General features: G+C 32.4%; 1 protein-coding gene across 5 annotated transcripts in view; it reads right to left on the minus strand.

Moving 5' to 3' along the window:
• The window catches only part of LOC130891862 (peripheral plasma membrane protein CASK), a 378,618-nt gene that overhangs the window by 15,936 nt on the left and 344,042 nt on the right, over positions 1 to 18,640 (minus strand). For 3 of the 5 annotated variants that reach the window (XM_057796916.1, XM_057796914.1, XM_057796918.1), the window contains 3 exons: positions 17,125 to 17,154; positions 10,066 to 10,164; positions 6,306 to 6,444 (listed from right to left, as the gene is read on the minus strand). In XM_057796916.1, the coding sequence (XP_057652899.1) occupies positions 6,306 to 6,444; positions 10,066 to 10,164; positions 17,125 to 17,154 (268 nt within the window). The remainder of the gene's footprint in view (positions 1 to 6,305; positions 6,445 to 10,065; positions 10,165 to 17,124; positions 17,155 to 18,640) is intronic. The other 2 variants (XM_057796917.1, XM_057796915.1) reach the window with 1 other exon arrangement.

The following is an 18,640-nucleotide window of genomic DNA, read 5'->3' on the forward strand; positions in this document are numbered from 1 at the left end:
CACGACATGATAAAATATTTCTATATGAGTCTGGAAATGGTCATTGTTTTTTTCGATTGTGAAAGCATGGTGCAAGCAAAGTTTGTTCCAAAGGGAATATATGCAAAAAATTCCAGTACCCCTTTTACAAGTGGATACTGGAATAGTAGGCTTTCTTCTTCATTGTTAGCTAGCACGTCGAGAGAGCTCAGACAGATGAAAATGAATAAGAACTACACTTCAGATCACGGGTCACTTTTGATTCCCGAATTATGCGACTTTACCCAAAAATACAAAATAGAAGATGGAATTCATGCCTATAAAAGTATCTCAGAAACGTTTTAAGTTATTAATTAAGAGTTGGGATAAGTGCATTGTAGGCCATTACTTTGAAGGGGAGTAATTAACTTATTTTTTAATCACATCTCTAATATTGTCTGATTTAAATAGGAAGGACAATAATTAATCATTCAATATCTCAATTCCTTACTGTTATGGAGTTGTTATGTCTACACCTACATCACTTCTATGCTGTGTTTGCAATCATATTGAGGTAACACTATTATCAATGTTTCTTAACACCTATTGACAATTTGATTTGTGGCTGCTACATTTTTTTTTCACTCACCGAAAACTATTGGAAAGAGCATGGAAAAGGAGACTGGTTATGAAAAAATGTTTTGTTATAAAAATTATTCTACATTCGAATGCTCCCCTTCAATATCCTCCCCTCCCCTCGCCACGGATCTTTCCATACGTTTTTTCCATTAATCGAAGAAGTGCTGGTGAGTGCCTTTAGAAGCTCTGCCGTTTTTTGCTTTACCGCTTCCATCGACGCAAATCGGGTCCCTTTCAAAGCAGATGGTTTTTCACCCTTTCTAACTTTTCAAGGAAATATGAGCAGATCAGTTGACACACAAATCATCCATCCGGATGCTAATTCGAGTATCTGCACGCGCAATTGGGTTGGTCTACGTCACTGTTTCCGGAGTTGAAACAGTCACGGGTGACCTCGGCGCTTACATCAGTCAAAAACACGCGCACGAGATAGAGAATTGTCCCCTTAGGCCTCTTGCAACAATTTATGGTACTCAGACGTTAGTGACGGAAACGTGTTTTGGGACGTGCTTAGACAAGATATTTAGATGCCCAATGAACTACTCGTTTTTTACCCTACCCGTTTAGGGCGCCCTCTAGGCGCGCAGTCTTGTTATTTAATAGCCAGACCTCGTAATAAAAATAAAAGGAAAAATAAATCTCGGGCGATATGAGGTTGGGAAGGAAGAGGGAGTGAGTTTTTGAGGGTAAAAAGCGATTTATCTCGATTTCCGGTAAAACTACAAGTTTTATGGACAAAAAGTAAATAGAATTTTTTTTTAATTATTATGTATAATTATGTTCATCATTATAACGTGGAATCTAAAAATTTTTTATTAATAACTAAAAATTATACGAAATTCGTCGTTTTTTGTCTTTCCTGAGAAAATTTATTATGTTGATGGTAATATTTTTTCACACCATAAGATAATAGAGATTTCAAATAACAAAAATCTCACCGACTTTTTGAAAAAAGGTGATATCTTGACGGTAGAATTTGAAATTGAAAATTAAGGTGCTTTTTCCATATATTGTCAATTTAACGTGACAAATAAATAATTGGAATCAAATAACTTACAGTCTAGACTATATGGGACATAAAAAAGTAAGTATTCAAAAATTTTGTGGAAAAATAATATTTTTTGTAAAAAATAGAAATAAAAAACCAAAAACCAAAAAATTTTTTCAGTTTTTTACATAAATTTTGGGGGGAAGTAAAGAAAGTGTGATTACAAAAGTTGTAGATTTTTATGTCAACTACAACTTTTCCATTTAAATTTTTTCCTTATGAGGTAATTTTGTCGAAAATCGAGATAAATCATTTTTTTACCCTTAAAAACTCACTCCTTTCCCCTTCTTTAACTCAGATCACCCGTAAATTCTTTTTTCTTTCATGTGGATTATATTTTCCTCCTTTTCCAATAAGTTTCATCATTCTATTATTTTTTTTTTCGCTTAAAAAATTACCGGCTATGGTTTATTCGTTGTTATCTTTGGTTTATTCGTTAATAATTCTGAAAAATCCTCAATACAATATGTTTAATTGTCGAAATATATTGCTGAGATTTTATTTGCCTCAAAAAGAAAAGTGTTTTAGCAGTTTATAAAATTTTGTTTATTCCAATGTTTCAACAAGGAAAAGAACTGAATTCCCAGTGATTTTCTATCTAACCACACACCCTTATCCGTATCCCTATTCTGTAGTTCTATTTGAAATTGGTATCATACGCATTAACATATCTCTATGATTCAGTGAAATATGATTAAATCCATGATTCAATTTGGAAAATAATGATACACGAATTTGAATAGATCAAAAACTAACAATTATAAGCTTTCTCATTACAATTAATCACTTAATTAAACTGTTTTCGTTGATTAGTTCAGTAAACACATGAGTCGGAACAATTGTTTATTAGCCTAATTATTTATTTATTACTTTGGTGAAATTCCATGCTACACATATATGAAAATAAAATGCAGGTTCTCGCATTGTCAAATTAGTAGGTTGAATGTAACTGTTCAACTTAATTAACTATATACAGATTGTTTCGTAGGTCATGCAAACTTTTTAATAATTCAAAAGAGACATCATTTTGAATATATTTAGCATACTTACATTTTTGTGTCATTCTAAGTTGTAATGATATTCCAAAATAATATTATAAAAATCATTAGTTCGTTAGTGGTAGATTGTGCAATTGACATATAACATGTATGTGGACATTACATGGGAATTAATTAGCTTTTGCGAGTTTTTGGTTCTGAATACTGAACATACTATTCAATACGTTTCGATAACCAAGCTATCGTCTTCAGAGACCGAGATTCACCTATCGAAACGTGCATCAGATAGTGTGATATTGTTCTCTAAAGAACTACTCCTAAGCACGTCCCTAAATATCTGGAGATATGGGATTCCTTATCAATCCAGATATCAGGGAAGATACTTATACAAATGCAAGGTGCCCATTTTGCAGAAACTCTAAATAATTTTGGAGCTAAGTAAGAAATTGGGATGTACCCCACACGCACCGAAAATTTTTTCTGAAAAGTTGTTAACATCTTCGAATGTGGGCTTGTGTATTTATTTTAAAACCGTGCTTTTGTCTTTCCGCAATATATTTTTAAGAAACCATGGATCATCAATATTGGAACCAGGATTCCATTTTACCTACCTTTTAATCTTTAGGTTTGGAAACCTTTTAGAACCATCTTTGCCTCCGTTTTCATCTGCTCTTCCGTACGTGTGAAGTACGGTATGCGCCAAAATATTCAATACTGAAGTATATTATTTATAACTTATTATTTTTTCCCACTGCGCCATTTCGTAATCAACAGTTTTGGGGTAGGTCGTAGGCATCTAGTTGCGTAAGAGCAGATGAACATGATGGATAACGGAGAAACTAGAAATAACGCATGCTTCAAAAGTTTCCTGAAGGAATAAATCAGTTGTTGTCCCATCCTGTTAAAACTTTCTGTTTTTCCATCCTTATATTCCTGGCAAGATTATCATCCACAATGAAAGACGCTCCAATCACATTGTGTGCGGACGTTGCATACCATACGCCACATAGTTACTAGGCAGCGGTCGAAATCCAAGTGAATTGTTTGCTTATCAATATAATTCTCCAAAAGAAATTTACCAAAAATAGAAAGAATAACTACGTTGATTAGTGCCTCTTTTTGATATTGATATTTTTAGCCATTAATTACAAACGGTCTACCTTGTTTACCGTTTCCGTACTAACGAAAGTCATGCTAAACAACAAAAACTTTTTTCTCAGTGTTAAGGCTCATTCATAACATTCATACTACGTTTGATAATGTATTTGTTGACCATTTTTTACACCACCCCTACACCAACACTCATAATTACATTGTCTGACGCGCGTTTCGATAGTCAAGTCATCCTCTTCAGACTAACGGTTCCAGAAATTTCAACTTAGAGCACTTTTCATGATAATGATTCAAACTGTTGCAAGAAGTAAAAACTCACTTGTTTTGGTTACAAGTTGTACTAAAGAGATCTCAATCTAGGGGTTTTTATGAAGTATATCAGATTACAAAATATTTAGTTATTTCATCAGTGTCAATTTTAATACATATTATCTGTAAATTAAACACTTTCTAACTATTTTTAATTGTTTTGCAAATAAAAAAATATCCAAAAATTCGTGATCCACCAGACAAAGAAAAGTATACTTGAATATATTTGAAACGATGCCTTCAAAATAAAAGTTTAATCGACCCACCAAACACCCTGTATTTACCTAGAGATTGGATAAAATATAATGAGGCGTATGGAATATTTAATTCTTTCTAGAAACGTAGGTAACTTTATATTCAAAATCTTTATCTGTGGCAATTATAAGTAAAGTTAATGCATACATAAAACAGGTACCTAATTTTGAGAAATTATCAGGAACTGGAAGAAAATTATTAAAATTGATTAAACAATATTCTTTACACTGATGGAGAAAAAATACAGCGAAAATGAGAAAAAAATATGGGAAATATGTTTTTTCAGGCTGATGGTATGACAAAAATCGCATATTTTCAATGCTTTCTAATAGTCTATTACTGACCCATCAGGCACAAACTTATTCCCTGTTAAAGGAATAAATCAGCATAAATTTGACCTTTCAATTGCCCATTCTTGATTTTTTGGATCTTGTGGAGTCTGGGGTGCGCCATCTCAAGCTCTGGTGAGCTGTTTCCGGATCCTATTCAAAAATTTAACTCTTTTCACAAGTGATGACACATTTTGAAAAATGGGAATCACTTTTACTCGATTCCAAGAAATCTTTTCCTCCTGATATTCTTTTATTCTTACTAACTATCAACGCGGATAATAGGGAACAACATCTTCAGTCGTTCCTGTCTACCTGGCCTCTCTAGATCCTTTTCCACTGACTATCACTGTGGAAACCAAATCGGGACTCGTCGGAGAAAAGAACGTTACGATAATGTTGTAACACCCAATACCTGTGCTCTCTATCCCAATGGAGACGGGAAGTTATGTGTCGTTGTAATAGTCTAGACACCTTTAAAACTCTTCTTGTCATTAGATTTGATGAATCCAATCTCCTTCTAATGGTACTTCTCGAAACTGCCCTTCGGTATGTTAGCAAAAAGTGACTTCAATCGACTGTTACCTTTATAAATCGGTTTCTTCGGATGAAATTGGGTATGTAAAGGTCTCCCTTCTCTGATGTAATAGGCAATATGTATAATTAAAAAAAAACGGGGAAATATGTTTTTTCAGGCTGATAGAATGACAAAAATCGCAGACTTTCAATGTTTTCTAACAGTCTATTATCGACCCATCAGGCACAAGCTTATTCCTTGTTAAAGAAACAAATCAGCAAACATTTGACCTTTAAATTGCTCATTCTTGGTTTTTTGGATCTTGGGGAGTCTGGCGTGCGCCATCTCATGCTCTAGTGACCTGTTTCCGGATCCTATTCAAAAATTCAACTCTTTTCACAAGTGATGACATATTTAAAAAAATGGGAATCACTTTAACCCAATACCAAGGAACCTTTTCCTCCTGATATCCTTTTATTCTTACAAACTGTCCATGCGGATCTTTCCCACCCCGAATTTTGATCGTCGTCCTTCTGAAAATGCTTCAAACCTCCATAACATCTCGGTTTTTGACAAAACACTTTCTCCGCAAATGCAAGATTAATGCACTCATTTTAAGAATGAACGAACGGTTTCGCTTGTCCATGTCGTATAATTCCATTTCTTCCGTTTGAAACGATACGTCGCGTGTCTCGACACTTAATTTTTCCACCTCTTATATTGCAAGTAACGAAATATATTATTTGGTGGTTAAAATAAGCAATTGGTCAAAGCAATAAGCAATTGGTCATAGCAATTGAATTGTTTGCAAATACTTAAAAGATATTGAATATTTTCTAGTTACCACATTTCAGTGAATTAATATTTTTACCATGTCACAACTTTTGATGAAATTTTTTGGACAATCCAAATTAATATCTTTTGTGATGTTAGTAAATATGATACAAAAGTAGTATTTTAAAATTTCACTACCAATTTTAACAAATTACGAGTTATGACAATCATTTTGAAAAACTCAAACGCAACTCAATAATTTTATAAAATTGTAGTAAATATTTCAAGATTTTTTTTAAAGAACACGTGCCTACAAACAAAACACAAATTATAGAAACATCATTTCCCTTATATAACACCAGTACCTTGTTCCTGTTTGGATTTTTCCATTGCTGAACAAGCAGCCCTCCACTCTTGAAGTTCAGGAGATGGAATGAGGCCCGCAGATCCAGCAGCGTTATCTTTCCTGGCTTGCCACCAGTGATGATCATCTTTACTAATTATCTGCAACAAGAAAAAACCAATAAAAAGTAGTATACGGTAAGACGAAGGCATATCCCAACCAAATCATTGATAAACACTAGAAAGAAGACAAGCTCGTATTACTTCCAATGCTAGCAGCAAGTTTGGTTTGTACCGATCCCATTTTGAACTAAGATCTCCAACAAACATTAAAGTGATGAATAATGATGATGAATAAGTATATCCTGGGCAGTTAGGGTCTGAAGTATGTGGCGTCATAGTCTTCTACAGTTTAAAAACAAAAAATAAACTATAAAAGTTTGAGACGAATCACACTGTGACAGCACACAGTGGTTCAATAAATAGTTCCTCTGATGAGTGTTTCTGTAGCAACACATTATCTTACTTATTTAAGTACTTTTAGAAGGGTTTATAATCAAGAGAGATGCTGATGTACGTGGTTAGGTTATTGGATATATTTATAATGTACGATCCTTTGAGTTTACGCCTAAGAGAAGAGCAAGGCATAGACGTTGATAGTCCATAATATATTCACGACATGTGAAATATCAATTACTGTACCAGTGTCAATAATAGATGAACGAAATTAATGACCAATTCAGATGAACAACTTTGTAGAGTGATGAAGATCATTCGTTTTATTATGCCGTAGTTTAGTTCGTTTATTGGCGCCCTAATCCCCACTAGGTAGTGGATGTATGAGCTTCGTCCTATTTTAATTAGCTCATCTACTAAAATTCTATACTGTACTAAAAATATGGAAATCTAGATACCGCGCACTTGATACAAAGTAACTATTATAGTGAAACCACTAAAATTCAGTTAGGTTAAACGTCTTCTATTATAGTTCAACCTAATTTTGCTACAGAGTGAACAGTTTTAAAAGGATAGGAATATGTAGCATAAATAAAAACTCTCCAGATCTCATGGATACCAATAGATAACTATCAAAGTGAAAGTTTTGAGGATACGCCGGTTAGTTATTTTTTTTTGTGACCTGTTACCTTATTTTGTGGCAATTTTCATTTCTAAAAAGGTATCTTTGTTTGTCTACGACATTCTAGAGTTCTCAAGAATACGAAAGATCTAGAATGTGATGTTAATATATAAAGCGGAAAGTTTAGCAAGTTTAGAGTTCATTGGTGTTAGAAGTGGGATCATATAAATAAATAGTTTCGAAATAAAGGTTAAGAGACTATGTGACTTGAAAGTGACGAAATTAGAAGCAGAATTGGAAAATCTCGAGCGGGATACGTCCGGAAGAAGAAGAGTGGGTTCTAACTCAATCTCGTCGATTTTTTGTAATATAGACGAGAAGATACATAAATAAGAGCTTTACACTATTTAATTCATAAATACTGCACCGCGTGATAAAACTGCCATTTTTATTGATTGATGTTATAGTACATTACGCAAACAATGTATGGTTACATTGTACGAGAGTAAAGTTAACAACACGAGCGGAACACGAGTGCTGTAATCCAATTGAGATGGCTACAGGTAGAAGTGACTAATTTTTGTTATATTTCATATTCACCAAATGTAAAACTTTTATCAATAAAACTTGTGACTGCATTAATATGGATGAATAAACTGAATTGCTACTGAAGAACCCAGTACTCCTTACTATTTTTGAAACAAAATGTAACTGACCACTGCGCCTTTAGCTATGTGCTTAAAGTTAAACAACTTATATTGTGATAGTGTGTTTTGAACAGACCTAAATGGGGTCCAACTAAGACCCCGAACCAGCTGAGGAGTTATTTGAAAACCCGAATGCAGATAGTTCGGAATCAAAAATTTACTATGAATCGGATGAAGAAGATGAGGACTATATCATTGAACTTGTTTCGGAAATAGAGGTCAATACAGAAAAAGAAAGTGAAGAAGATTCAGATTAAGCACACACATCTCAAGATTCGAAATTGTCCATATATACCTCAAAATCTGGTCTAAAATGGCAAGCTGTACCATTTGGCTGTATCAACCGGTCTTACGGAATTTTTCAATTTGTTTCACTTGACGCAAGGGACCTATGGAAATAGAGTTTAAATGTTTGTAGGTAAAAAACTAATTATCGGATGAGGTCACCTAATGCAAAGAGTGGGGAATTTACTACGTGAGATATATGTATTTTAAATGACATTGTGGTACAAAGAAGACAAAAAAGGAATTTCAAGATGATAATATGAAAAAGGAGATCAATAGCATTTAACAGAAGGGCAAATTAATTAGGCATTTTTCTCAATTTTCTTAATCTTAAATATTATAGAAACTCATGTTAGACATTAATGAGAATCAAATGAAATTAAATCGTTCAAGTTTGTCGAGAAAATGGCGGGCGAATATTCCCACGAGAGTTTTGACTCGTATATTACATAAAGTTTATTGCAAAAACTTTATCCCTAGTCTGTAGTTTCATTAAAAAAGTATGTCTTTTCACCCCAATGAGATTGTTGTTAGTGCAATTTAGTCTCTTTTTGATACAAAACAAATTAAGAATGTATTAAAAACAGAATTAACTTAAAAACTAATTTCTCCGAAGGTAAAAGAAAAGTAATTTGGCGAGTCACTAAAATAAAGTGCAATAAGTTAGTAATATTGATGAGATGTTACAAACTATGATATTCATATTAACTGACTGTTTAGTTGAGAGTATCATCAATGAAGTTCTCACAGTATGTTTACCAAAAATTTTTCTATACAGGGAAAGAATAAAAGTGTGAAATATTTTATTAGAATGTCTGTAATGATTAAGGTTTATTAAATATTGCTGCGACTTACGTATATTTTTTTATACAGAGTTGGGGTGATTGCAAAAACTTGTATGTAGAAAATAAAAATGGAAGAAATTACGCAAGTAAAATAGTTTCAATAGTGAATGAAACTTATAATTCTTTGTGATTTTGTAACTTTCTTTTAAATTTCTAGCGTTAATCAGCAATAGTAACAATAAGAGATTATTAGCTTTTTAGAGAGGTAATTATGACCCCATTTACTTTTGGCTATTTTAAGTGCGTTTGGTGATGCTTTGGTGTACTGGGTAGGTTTTCGGTAATAAACAGTCGAGGTCTGTCGCGGAGTATCTCTTGATACTTTCTCACCATGAATATAAAAATTCGTAACTTGAATATTCAACTATATAAGGTTGCATGGGTGTCACTTCCTAGGTGAGTACTGCATACTGAGAAAGTAGAAATATATCTTTTTTTGGTTTTTTTTTGTTTACTGGACTGTGTGCTGCATTAAATCCATCTGTTTAAGGACCTTCTCTAGGGATTTCTATTAGATTGATAAATTTATTTCCATTGTTTATAGCCAAAAAACAATAGTAAGGAAAACATTGCTAATTTGTGCCGTGCAGCAATCGGGATGGATTTTTGCTTCAGTTCCAGCAGGTTTTCTAAGCGTGTGTACAATAAATGAAATAAATATGGAAGCAGATAGTTTAGCGTTAGTTTCTTGTAGTAGTAGTATTACAATTAGTTAGTAATATTCTTAAGAATAAATGTCATTTTTGCTATGAGATTACAAACAATACATTAATAATAACTAACTGTTTAGTCAAGAATAAGTAGTTGAAAGATTGGGAAACAAATCCTTACGTCAAATATCTATTATGTGGAATAAGAGAATACTCACTTGGAGAATATCACCCGTCTTGAAGGCAATACCAGCTTGGGCACATGGAATAAGATCGTCTTCTAATGGATCGTAATCGAATTGTGCTCTAACGAATATCTGTAAAAAAATGACAAAATTACAACATGTAGTACTACGAGAATATTTTATAACAATTACATCAAACAATATGGATGATGACGTTTTTAAATTGAGGTAATTTAAATTTGCAGTCTTTCAATATACCTGCTGCAGTATACGAGTTAGTCATCGTTTTACCAATAGTGAAGAATCTCAACGGTTTTAATTTACCATGTTCAAGGACAGTTTGATGGAAGGGCGACTTTTCAGGAGTTGACACTTTTGCTGCGGTGATTATAGTATTAGGTAGTTTTCCAATTAAAGCACCAGAGCATACAATGCCGCATTATGCGCAGTATTTCAACCACTTTTAATTCGTAGTGAAGTAGGTATCGGATTGTTGGAACACGAGAAAAATATGAGTCTTTACAGAGGTTGAAAAATTGTTCACTAAACTAAGTTATTCTTCGAGACATAGGACAGAGCCTGAGTTGTGACGTTACAATCTATTTTTTATCTTTCCTTTACAGTAATTATTGTTTGGTAAAATTAAAACCCCCTCGCTTCATCGGTGAATATATACCTATTCTTAAGAAGGTTCTTTCGCCATCCACAGAGAATGAAATTTATTAAAAGAATGATGAAATTATATTTCTTTATATTAAGTAAATTTATGGTCTCATGGAATTGAAGTTTCTACCGTGCAAATTTTTAAAATTGTACCATATGTAGAAGTACGTATTGACATTATTGATAGTTTGTTAATTTGATAATAGAAAAAAAAATTAAAAAATAGTTATTAAAACTAATGGAAATCAAAACTAAACAGTTAAATTTAAAAATCGAAAATCTGTAAAAATAAATTCACTGTTATAAGCAGATGATGTGATAAAGGCAGCAAATATCAGAAAGTTTTGCTGAAGTGGGCTAGTATATGGTTTAAACAATCAAAAAAACATAAAACTAAAGTTATAAAATAAGAACCAAAGATGAGACACTGGAAGGAAAAAATAACAAATAGGCAGAAAGGATACCGAGAATGTACTACGTACTGAACAAGACCAAACTGAAACATGCAGATATTGACATGAAAAAGGAACTCTACAATGAAAGATACCAATAGTAACATACGCAATTAAATGGAACACTTCAGAAGAATAGCGGGGAAAACGAAATGTGAAAATGAAAAGATGAGAAAAATCCGATAATAAGAAAAATAAAGCTAAATTGATAGGAACAAAAATAAGGCAATAAAAGTGATGGGAGTAAGGAATATTATACAGAAAAGAGAGGTAGACTAAGAAGTGGATATACCAAATAAAGAACATAGGAGATAAGGAAGGTAGACCTTAATTGAAATGAAAATGATATCAGAAGAAATACAGAAGCAACCAAATATCTCCTTGGATACCTGAAATAAGAAGTATCTGGTTATTTTTGTGAATTTTACCTTTCAAAACCATCTAAAACTTAAAGAGCGTAGAATTATTTCATGTATTAATATGATAGAAACACTGAGGTGAATATTAATTGAAAGTACCTCACTATACAATATAGAGCAAAACACAGTTTCTATCGGACAAAAGAATCTTTGATCGCATTAGCGACACATAAAGTAAAAATAAAAAATTTCAATAAAGATTGTATTAATTAGTATGAACCTAATCTGAAGCGGACAGATAACTCCATTTTGAAATCAATTAAATCTGTAAAGAAACCGCTTATTTTAAGCGAACTTATCTTATGCCATAGAGAGAAATTTCTTCTATTCCAAAATTCCGAAAATAAGGTTATTTACGCCAAAAGAAGCTTTTAAAGAACTTAAATCACTGAAAAAAAAAAAAACGAAGCAGTTGGTATAGATCATGTCACTTCAAAAATGCTTCCAGAATTACCAAGAAAAGGTATAGTACTACTTACGTATATCTTTGATGCCATCCTCACACTAAAATTTTGGCTCAACCTGTCAAAAAATGCCATAATCATTGTGATACAAAAGTAGGCAAAATCCAAATAAAGTGACTTCCTACCGCCCGATCAGCCTGCTATTCATAATATCAAAAATCTTAGGAAAACTACTACTTTACATAATACACTTCAACCAGCCAATCTGCGGTTTCCCTCTCATAAATTTGGATTCCCACAAGGGCTTTCTACTATCCAACAAATAACAAATGTTATCAATTAGGTAATTTAACAAACTCTTTGTTGGACCTTTGTATTCTTGGAAGTAAGCTAGGCATTTGATAAGGTTAGACATCCGGGACTCCTCTTAAAAGTTAAAGAAATCCTATCGTTTAAATACTTCACTATCTTAAAGTCATACCTTTCCAAAAGACGAATCAAAACTTGAGTAGGCAACGGAACTTCAAATAAATAACATCACAAGTCATCAAAATTAGAAGTACATAACATTACTACAGAATAGAAAATCACCCATGTATCGTGTTGCAACCACTACTTGAACGCAATAAGGCTACAAAAATCTATCAATAGATGGAGTCTTATCACGCCAATGCAGAGTAGTAGCTCTCAAGCCATCAGATTAACGCATAAAACATTTTAATTCTGATTGCTGATTCTACTGAATGAAACTCCATAAACTTACAGTTTTTCTCACATCCCTTCGATCATTTAGCTGTTGTGCACAATTATTAAACGAAATATGGAAAAATATGGAAATACTAAGCTTATTACCACTTTATTTCAGAACTTTGAAAGAAGAAATTTAGTGTGCTATAAAATGTTTACTGAGAAACGTAAGAACATAATAAAATATAATTAAACATTTGATATGGTTCTTTCTTTTTATGACACATTAGTTGAATTTTAGTAAAATATTTACGTTTCGTTTTCAAGAAAAATACTTTTATTTCAAAGGATATTTTAGGAATATTATGGTGATCATATAATATGAATCTGTCAATTAGTATTTTCCATCGCAATTTAATAAATACAATAATATACACATTATATATACAGTAAGGTAATTAAAAATTGAAGATGATTGAAGTAAAAAAAATAATACTTCCTCCTTTACATTTTGAAATAGGATAGATGGATAATTTCAAATACAAATACGTAAGTTACGTGAAAAATATTGAAACCTTATTCTTAGTACCACAAATATATGAGGTAATGTAAGATTTAAGCTTTGACAATATGCTTACCAAAACCGCATCACAGGCATGGATCACCTTCAAAGTTTTTTCTACAAATTTGCTTGGAAATATGAAAGCTAATAATTACAAAGATCTTGTGAATGAACTACTTAATGCTAACAAAGAAATGGGTTGTAACCTTTTTGGATTCACATCTTAATTATTTCCACCGAAAATAAACAAAGCCCTGGAAAACAAAGAATACTGCTTTGCTCCTCGATATCGGCAGGCTTTTGACAGAGTGTCGCATCAAGTGCTGCTATACAAAATTAAAAGAACTCTTCCCCCAACCTACTATCCACTTCTGAAATCTTACCTAACCAACAGAAACTTCCAATAGCATTATAGCAGCAGAGGTGCCACAAGGTAGCGTACCAAGCCCGTTATTTTACATACTGTATACATCTGATATATCAGAGAGTCAGTATACAACAACAGGAACTTTTGCTGAGGATGCAGTCATAATCTCTACTGATCAAGAACCACAAACAGCAGCAAACAATGTCCAGGCTCATCTAACCATTTACAAGAGTGGCTACAAAAATGGAGGATTAAAATTAATAAGACCAAATAATTGTAACATAAACGCTACGTAAGGGTACGTGCTCGACAGTTAAGTAAGAAAATACAGAAATATCACAAGCAGATAGTGCTAAATACTTAGGAATCCCCACAAAAAACTGAACTGGAAACAACACATCACAAAAAAAATTGATATAAAAGCAAGAGAACTACATTGGTTGATAGTGAGAAAATACAGTTTCACTTGAAAACAAAGTCCTTGTCTACAAATCTGTCATCAAGCCTTTGTGGACATATAGAATAGAGCTGTGGGGTTGCGCTTGCAGATTTAAAAAAAATATTATTCAGGGATCCCAATCTACAATACTCCGTCAACTAGTAGATGCTTCTTGGTATGTAACAAATCACACCATTCACGTAGATCTGGGAGTGCCCGCTGTACAAGAAGTTATTCAGGTGAGGATCATCAAATACCACAAAACTATAGAACCTACCCAAATGCATTACTAGAGGAGTTGTTAACGCCAAGAAACGCAAGAAGTCTGAAAAAAAGTTTTCCAATAGACCTAATATGAGGTATAATAGGTTACATCAATGGATGTAAGCCTCACCAAGACATTATAGATGTTAGATTATCCAACACTCGCGAGGAAATTAACCCATAGAATGTATTGAATATTCTGATTGTTAATAAAAACTTGTTATAAAAAAAATTAGTGACGAAATGGGGAACTTTTTCATCAAGATATTACTGCTATGGAAAATCGATATCAAGGCAAATGGAGTGCTTATATGCTTAATGATTATTACTGGACATTGTTGAAGGATACTAAAAAAAAGATATCGCTAGATAACACCAATAACAACATTCTAATGTATCATATAAATTATAAGTAATGCAATATAAATATATATATATATATATATATATATATATATATAAATATATATATATATATATATATATATATATATATATATATATATATATATAGTTATTTTTTCAGAAAATAAGGATGACTTGTGTGTTTGGCCAAGAATTGTTGGGCTAATATTCTTGGTCGAATTTTGAGTACGGTATTTCGTATTTTTGCAAGAAACATTAGTAATGCATTTATTTCCTAATCCTGCTAATGGTGAATTAAATAATAATACTTTACAGAGTGTAAGGATACTTATTTATATCCTTATAATATAAATAACTATTGTATAATATTAATTCATTGTATAAAAATAAATAAATACATTTTTTGGTCCGATATCTTTTTCTTCGTATATTGTATCCTCTTTTTTATGTAAAAAGTACACACAAGAGGGTAAACCATATTACACTCGAGTAGTTCGAGTGGTGCCTGCATGTGGTGATGCCTGTGGATATTGACCTTCAGCTTCTGTAGGTTGTAGTATTCGGCAAAGACGTGTCTTGGTAGCTATTCCATAGGCTTGCATTTCTTCAAAGTAGTGCCGATAAATTGACATTCTGGGCGGATGCAGGCGAACTCGGTGTTCATGAGCCACGTATCCCTGTCGAGTAGCTCATGTAAAAACAGCTTTAATGGGATTATGTTGCACAGCTCGAAAGAGCCGCGGTAACAGCGTCTGCCGTGGTAAGAGCATTTGCTGTGGTAGTATCGGTAAAACAGGCTCAGGTTGGCGACCTTTCGTCTATGATCCAAGTTTCTGGTCAACTTTGGATCGCTCATGAGTCGAATTGTTCTTTTCTGTATTGATTTGAGCATCGTTAGGGTATGCTTGAGAGTCGCGCTCTAAATGTGCGAGCAAAGATGGACTTTAATTATCAATCTATATGCATTTTCTGAGAGTAAAATCTATATTGATGAGTTTCACTATATTCAATAATTGTTCCCTCTGCAATAATAGCAGTATCTAGGGCTGCATTAAGCTAGGGGCTTGGGGGGACTATAGCCCCGGGTCCCAGGTCCAAGAGGGCCCCATAATTTGGAAAACATTCTGTATTTTTTCATGTGTTGACATCCGCCATTATTTTAGCTCCGGGCCTTATAAATCTTAATCTGGCCCTGGCAGTATGCAAAGTCTTTATGATTCTCTACTTTTGGGAAGTTGTACTTAAAATGTTGTACTGTACTATAAATTGGAAATTCATTTAGTTTAGGCTAGGAAATCAAACACTTCAGTAGTTGTTGATGGTTCCATAAATTTGGATTGAATAACTAGAAAAAGAGATATTTCATAGGTCACTATTTAGAAAAAGATACCGTAGGTGGTTTTTATCAAATTACCCGTCTTAAAAATTTCTCAATTTTGAGACTACAATCATAAACTGTATCTAACCAGATAAGAATGAATTAGGACCAGTAATTATAGTAGGAGTGTAGAAAAATTGTAGTAAACTATTATAAGACTTCATTTTCTTATTTTTTTGTTTTATTTTGTTTTGATATTCCAACAAAGTATATATGATCTATAATTACGACATCCCATGATTTGATTTTTAAGAAAATTTTAAAATTCATATTTCATTCGATTCTATCAAATTAGAAAAAAATATATAGTAATCAAAATGCCAGTAATTAAAAAAATCCATATGAATAACCTCAGAAAAGTGTATTGATGAATCGACAATTTTCACTCATCTTGCCGTATAATTAATATTTTTAGCAATCAATTACTCTCTTTATATTTTCCGTCGTTTTTATCAATTTTAGTATAAACATAGCTGTTATTATTTTGAATGATTTAATAATAAGTGAAAAATGCTTTCAAATTATTAAATTTAAGTTTTTTATATTTAATATCAATAAATTTGAATCAATTGAATTCATCAATCAAGTAAATACAAGTTGTTACTAGCTTTATTGAGTCATATTTGGTGATACTATTTAATTGGAATTTCGATTGATCAATTTTCGAAACACTAGACATTTGATAAATTAGGGAATCAATTGGAAAGTGATTAACTATTAACAATGAATCCATGCGAAAAAACCACAAATTTACGGATTTTCATATAGTTTTACCCTCAAAATCTATAAAAGGAAATTAATAAGCAGAATCACTAAAAATTTGGTGAAAAATATTATTTCTGCATCTTATAGTATTGATTCTTTGAATACAAAAAATGTCTAACAAATAGATGTTTATACACAAATGTAGACCAAAATTTCAAAATGCAAAATGATTAGAATCTAATAGCTAATGATTATATTTAATAAACATGCAGTGATCCTAAATCTACCTGATTTTTTAGATAGAATTCTAATGGTAATGTAGGATAATGATAAAAAATAAAGCACATAATACCAGCACCAGTGAAGTATTTTTTTGGTGTACTTACTAAAACTGGCAGAGGTTTTATCCGGAACAACTAGATCAAAAATAGAAAAATGAATATAACTTTCTATATAAAATTCTATCTAATCATCTAATTATTTTTTAGTACAGATACAAAACTTTCTTGAGTATTTTAAATCTAGAATACTGTGGTAATTAGTAACAGCTTCCATTTACTTAATTATAAAATTTTTTCACATAAAACAAACAAAAAGTAGATTATGGAGATACCCATGAGACAATTAGAGTTAACTTTACACTAAAATATCATTTAATGGTAGTAAATATCATATATATCCCATAACAGTTATTTTAATGTGACCATTTCCATCTAAGGGAAAAACGGCACATTATTTGAAATTTATTTTCATTAATTTTTGAGTTTTATTCGCCTTCACAAGGAAAATGGAGATATCATGCCTGCAGCGTACTGGTATCGACCTCAAAGTCGTTGACTATCAACCGCGACGGTTATGTCATTATAATAATCTAACAAACAGAAAATGAAATAAGTCAGCTACATTACCCGTACATAAAAATAATTCTACTCAAACGTCTAGGAATCCGACTTATATATAATATTCTAATAGAATTATTCAAAGTTCTCTTTTGAAGATGACAATAATAAAAAAGGAGAAATAATGATGCAACGAAAATTTCTAGAGACAATAAAAGTTGACAAGAAGAACACAGGCAATGTATGAATTGTGGGATACTAAGAGATGTTAACGCTAAAGATGTAGTGAGAAAAGGAGATAAAGAATTGGAGGGTGCGGCCATGTATGGAGTTGAAAAGAGTTCGAAATCGTTAGTCCATTGTCACAATGTTAACCAGAGGTTTCTAGTTCATTTAAGAGATGAAACACCAGTTGTAGGTAACGTAAAGGAAATTATAAGAAGATAAAACTAAGGACAGGATAGGAAAATTCTGGAAATTTCGTAGACAAAGCAGTAATGGTGAATTTGCGGTTTTCTTTAACCATACTGTAAACTCGTTGAACACAATTCACGCACAACACCATCATTCATGAAGTTTTCCCATACACACGACCCCTCCTCCGATGGATTTCTGCAGCTCTACGGCTTTCAGCCTGTAGAAAATGAATCACACTTCGCAATTAATACTTTTAATTAATACTACTACGGCTTTTTCTACCCGTGTAGCGTCTGCGCGGAGTGATCGAAGGTTGAAATAAAAACGGCCTTAGTATGTAGTCCAATCCCACAATCTCCATTGCATGTATATATAATTGTTTAAAGTGCTTATAGAGTGAATTATTTAATCCATTTTCTCAATGTTATCGATATCAACCTGTTATCCACTAGAAAATGCAATTCCCGGATGGCGCCTTTTCGAACTTGATTTATAGAGACTTATCATGCTAATGGAGTAACTTCATATATTTTGTAATAGATCTTTCCAAGTGTTAAGTGACTACGAACCATTTCAACGACAACGTAATAAATGTTGAATCGATGTATTTTGATAGTTGCTATTAACAATGTTTTAATTGCAATAT

Source organism: Diorhabda carinulata, chromosome 3, assembly GCF_026250575.1.
Source record: "Diorhabda carinulata isolate Delta chromosome 3, icDioCari1.1, whole genome shotgun sequence".
Lineage (NCBI taxonomy): Eukaryota > Metazoa > Arthropoda > Insecta > Coleoptera > Chrysomelidae > Diorhabda > Diorhabda carinulata.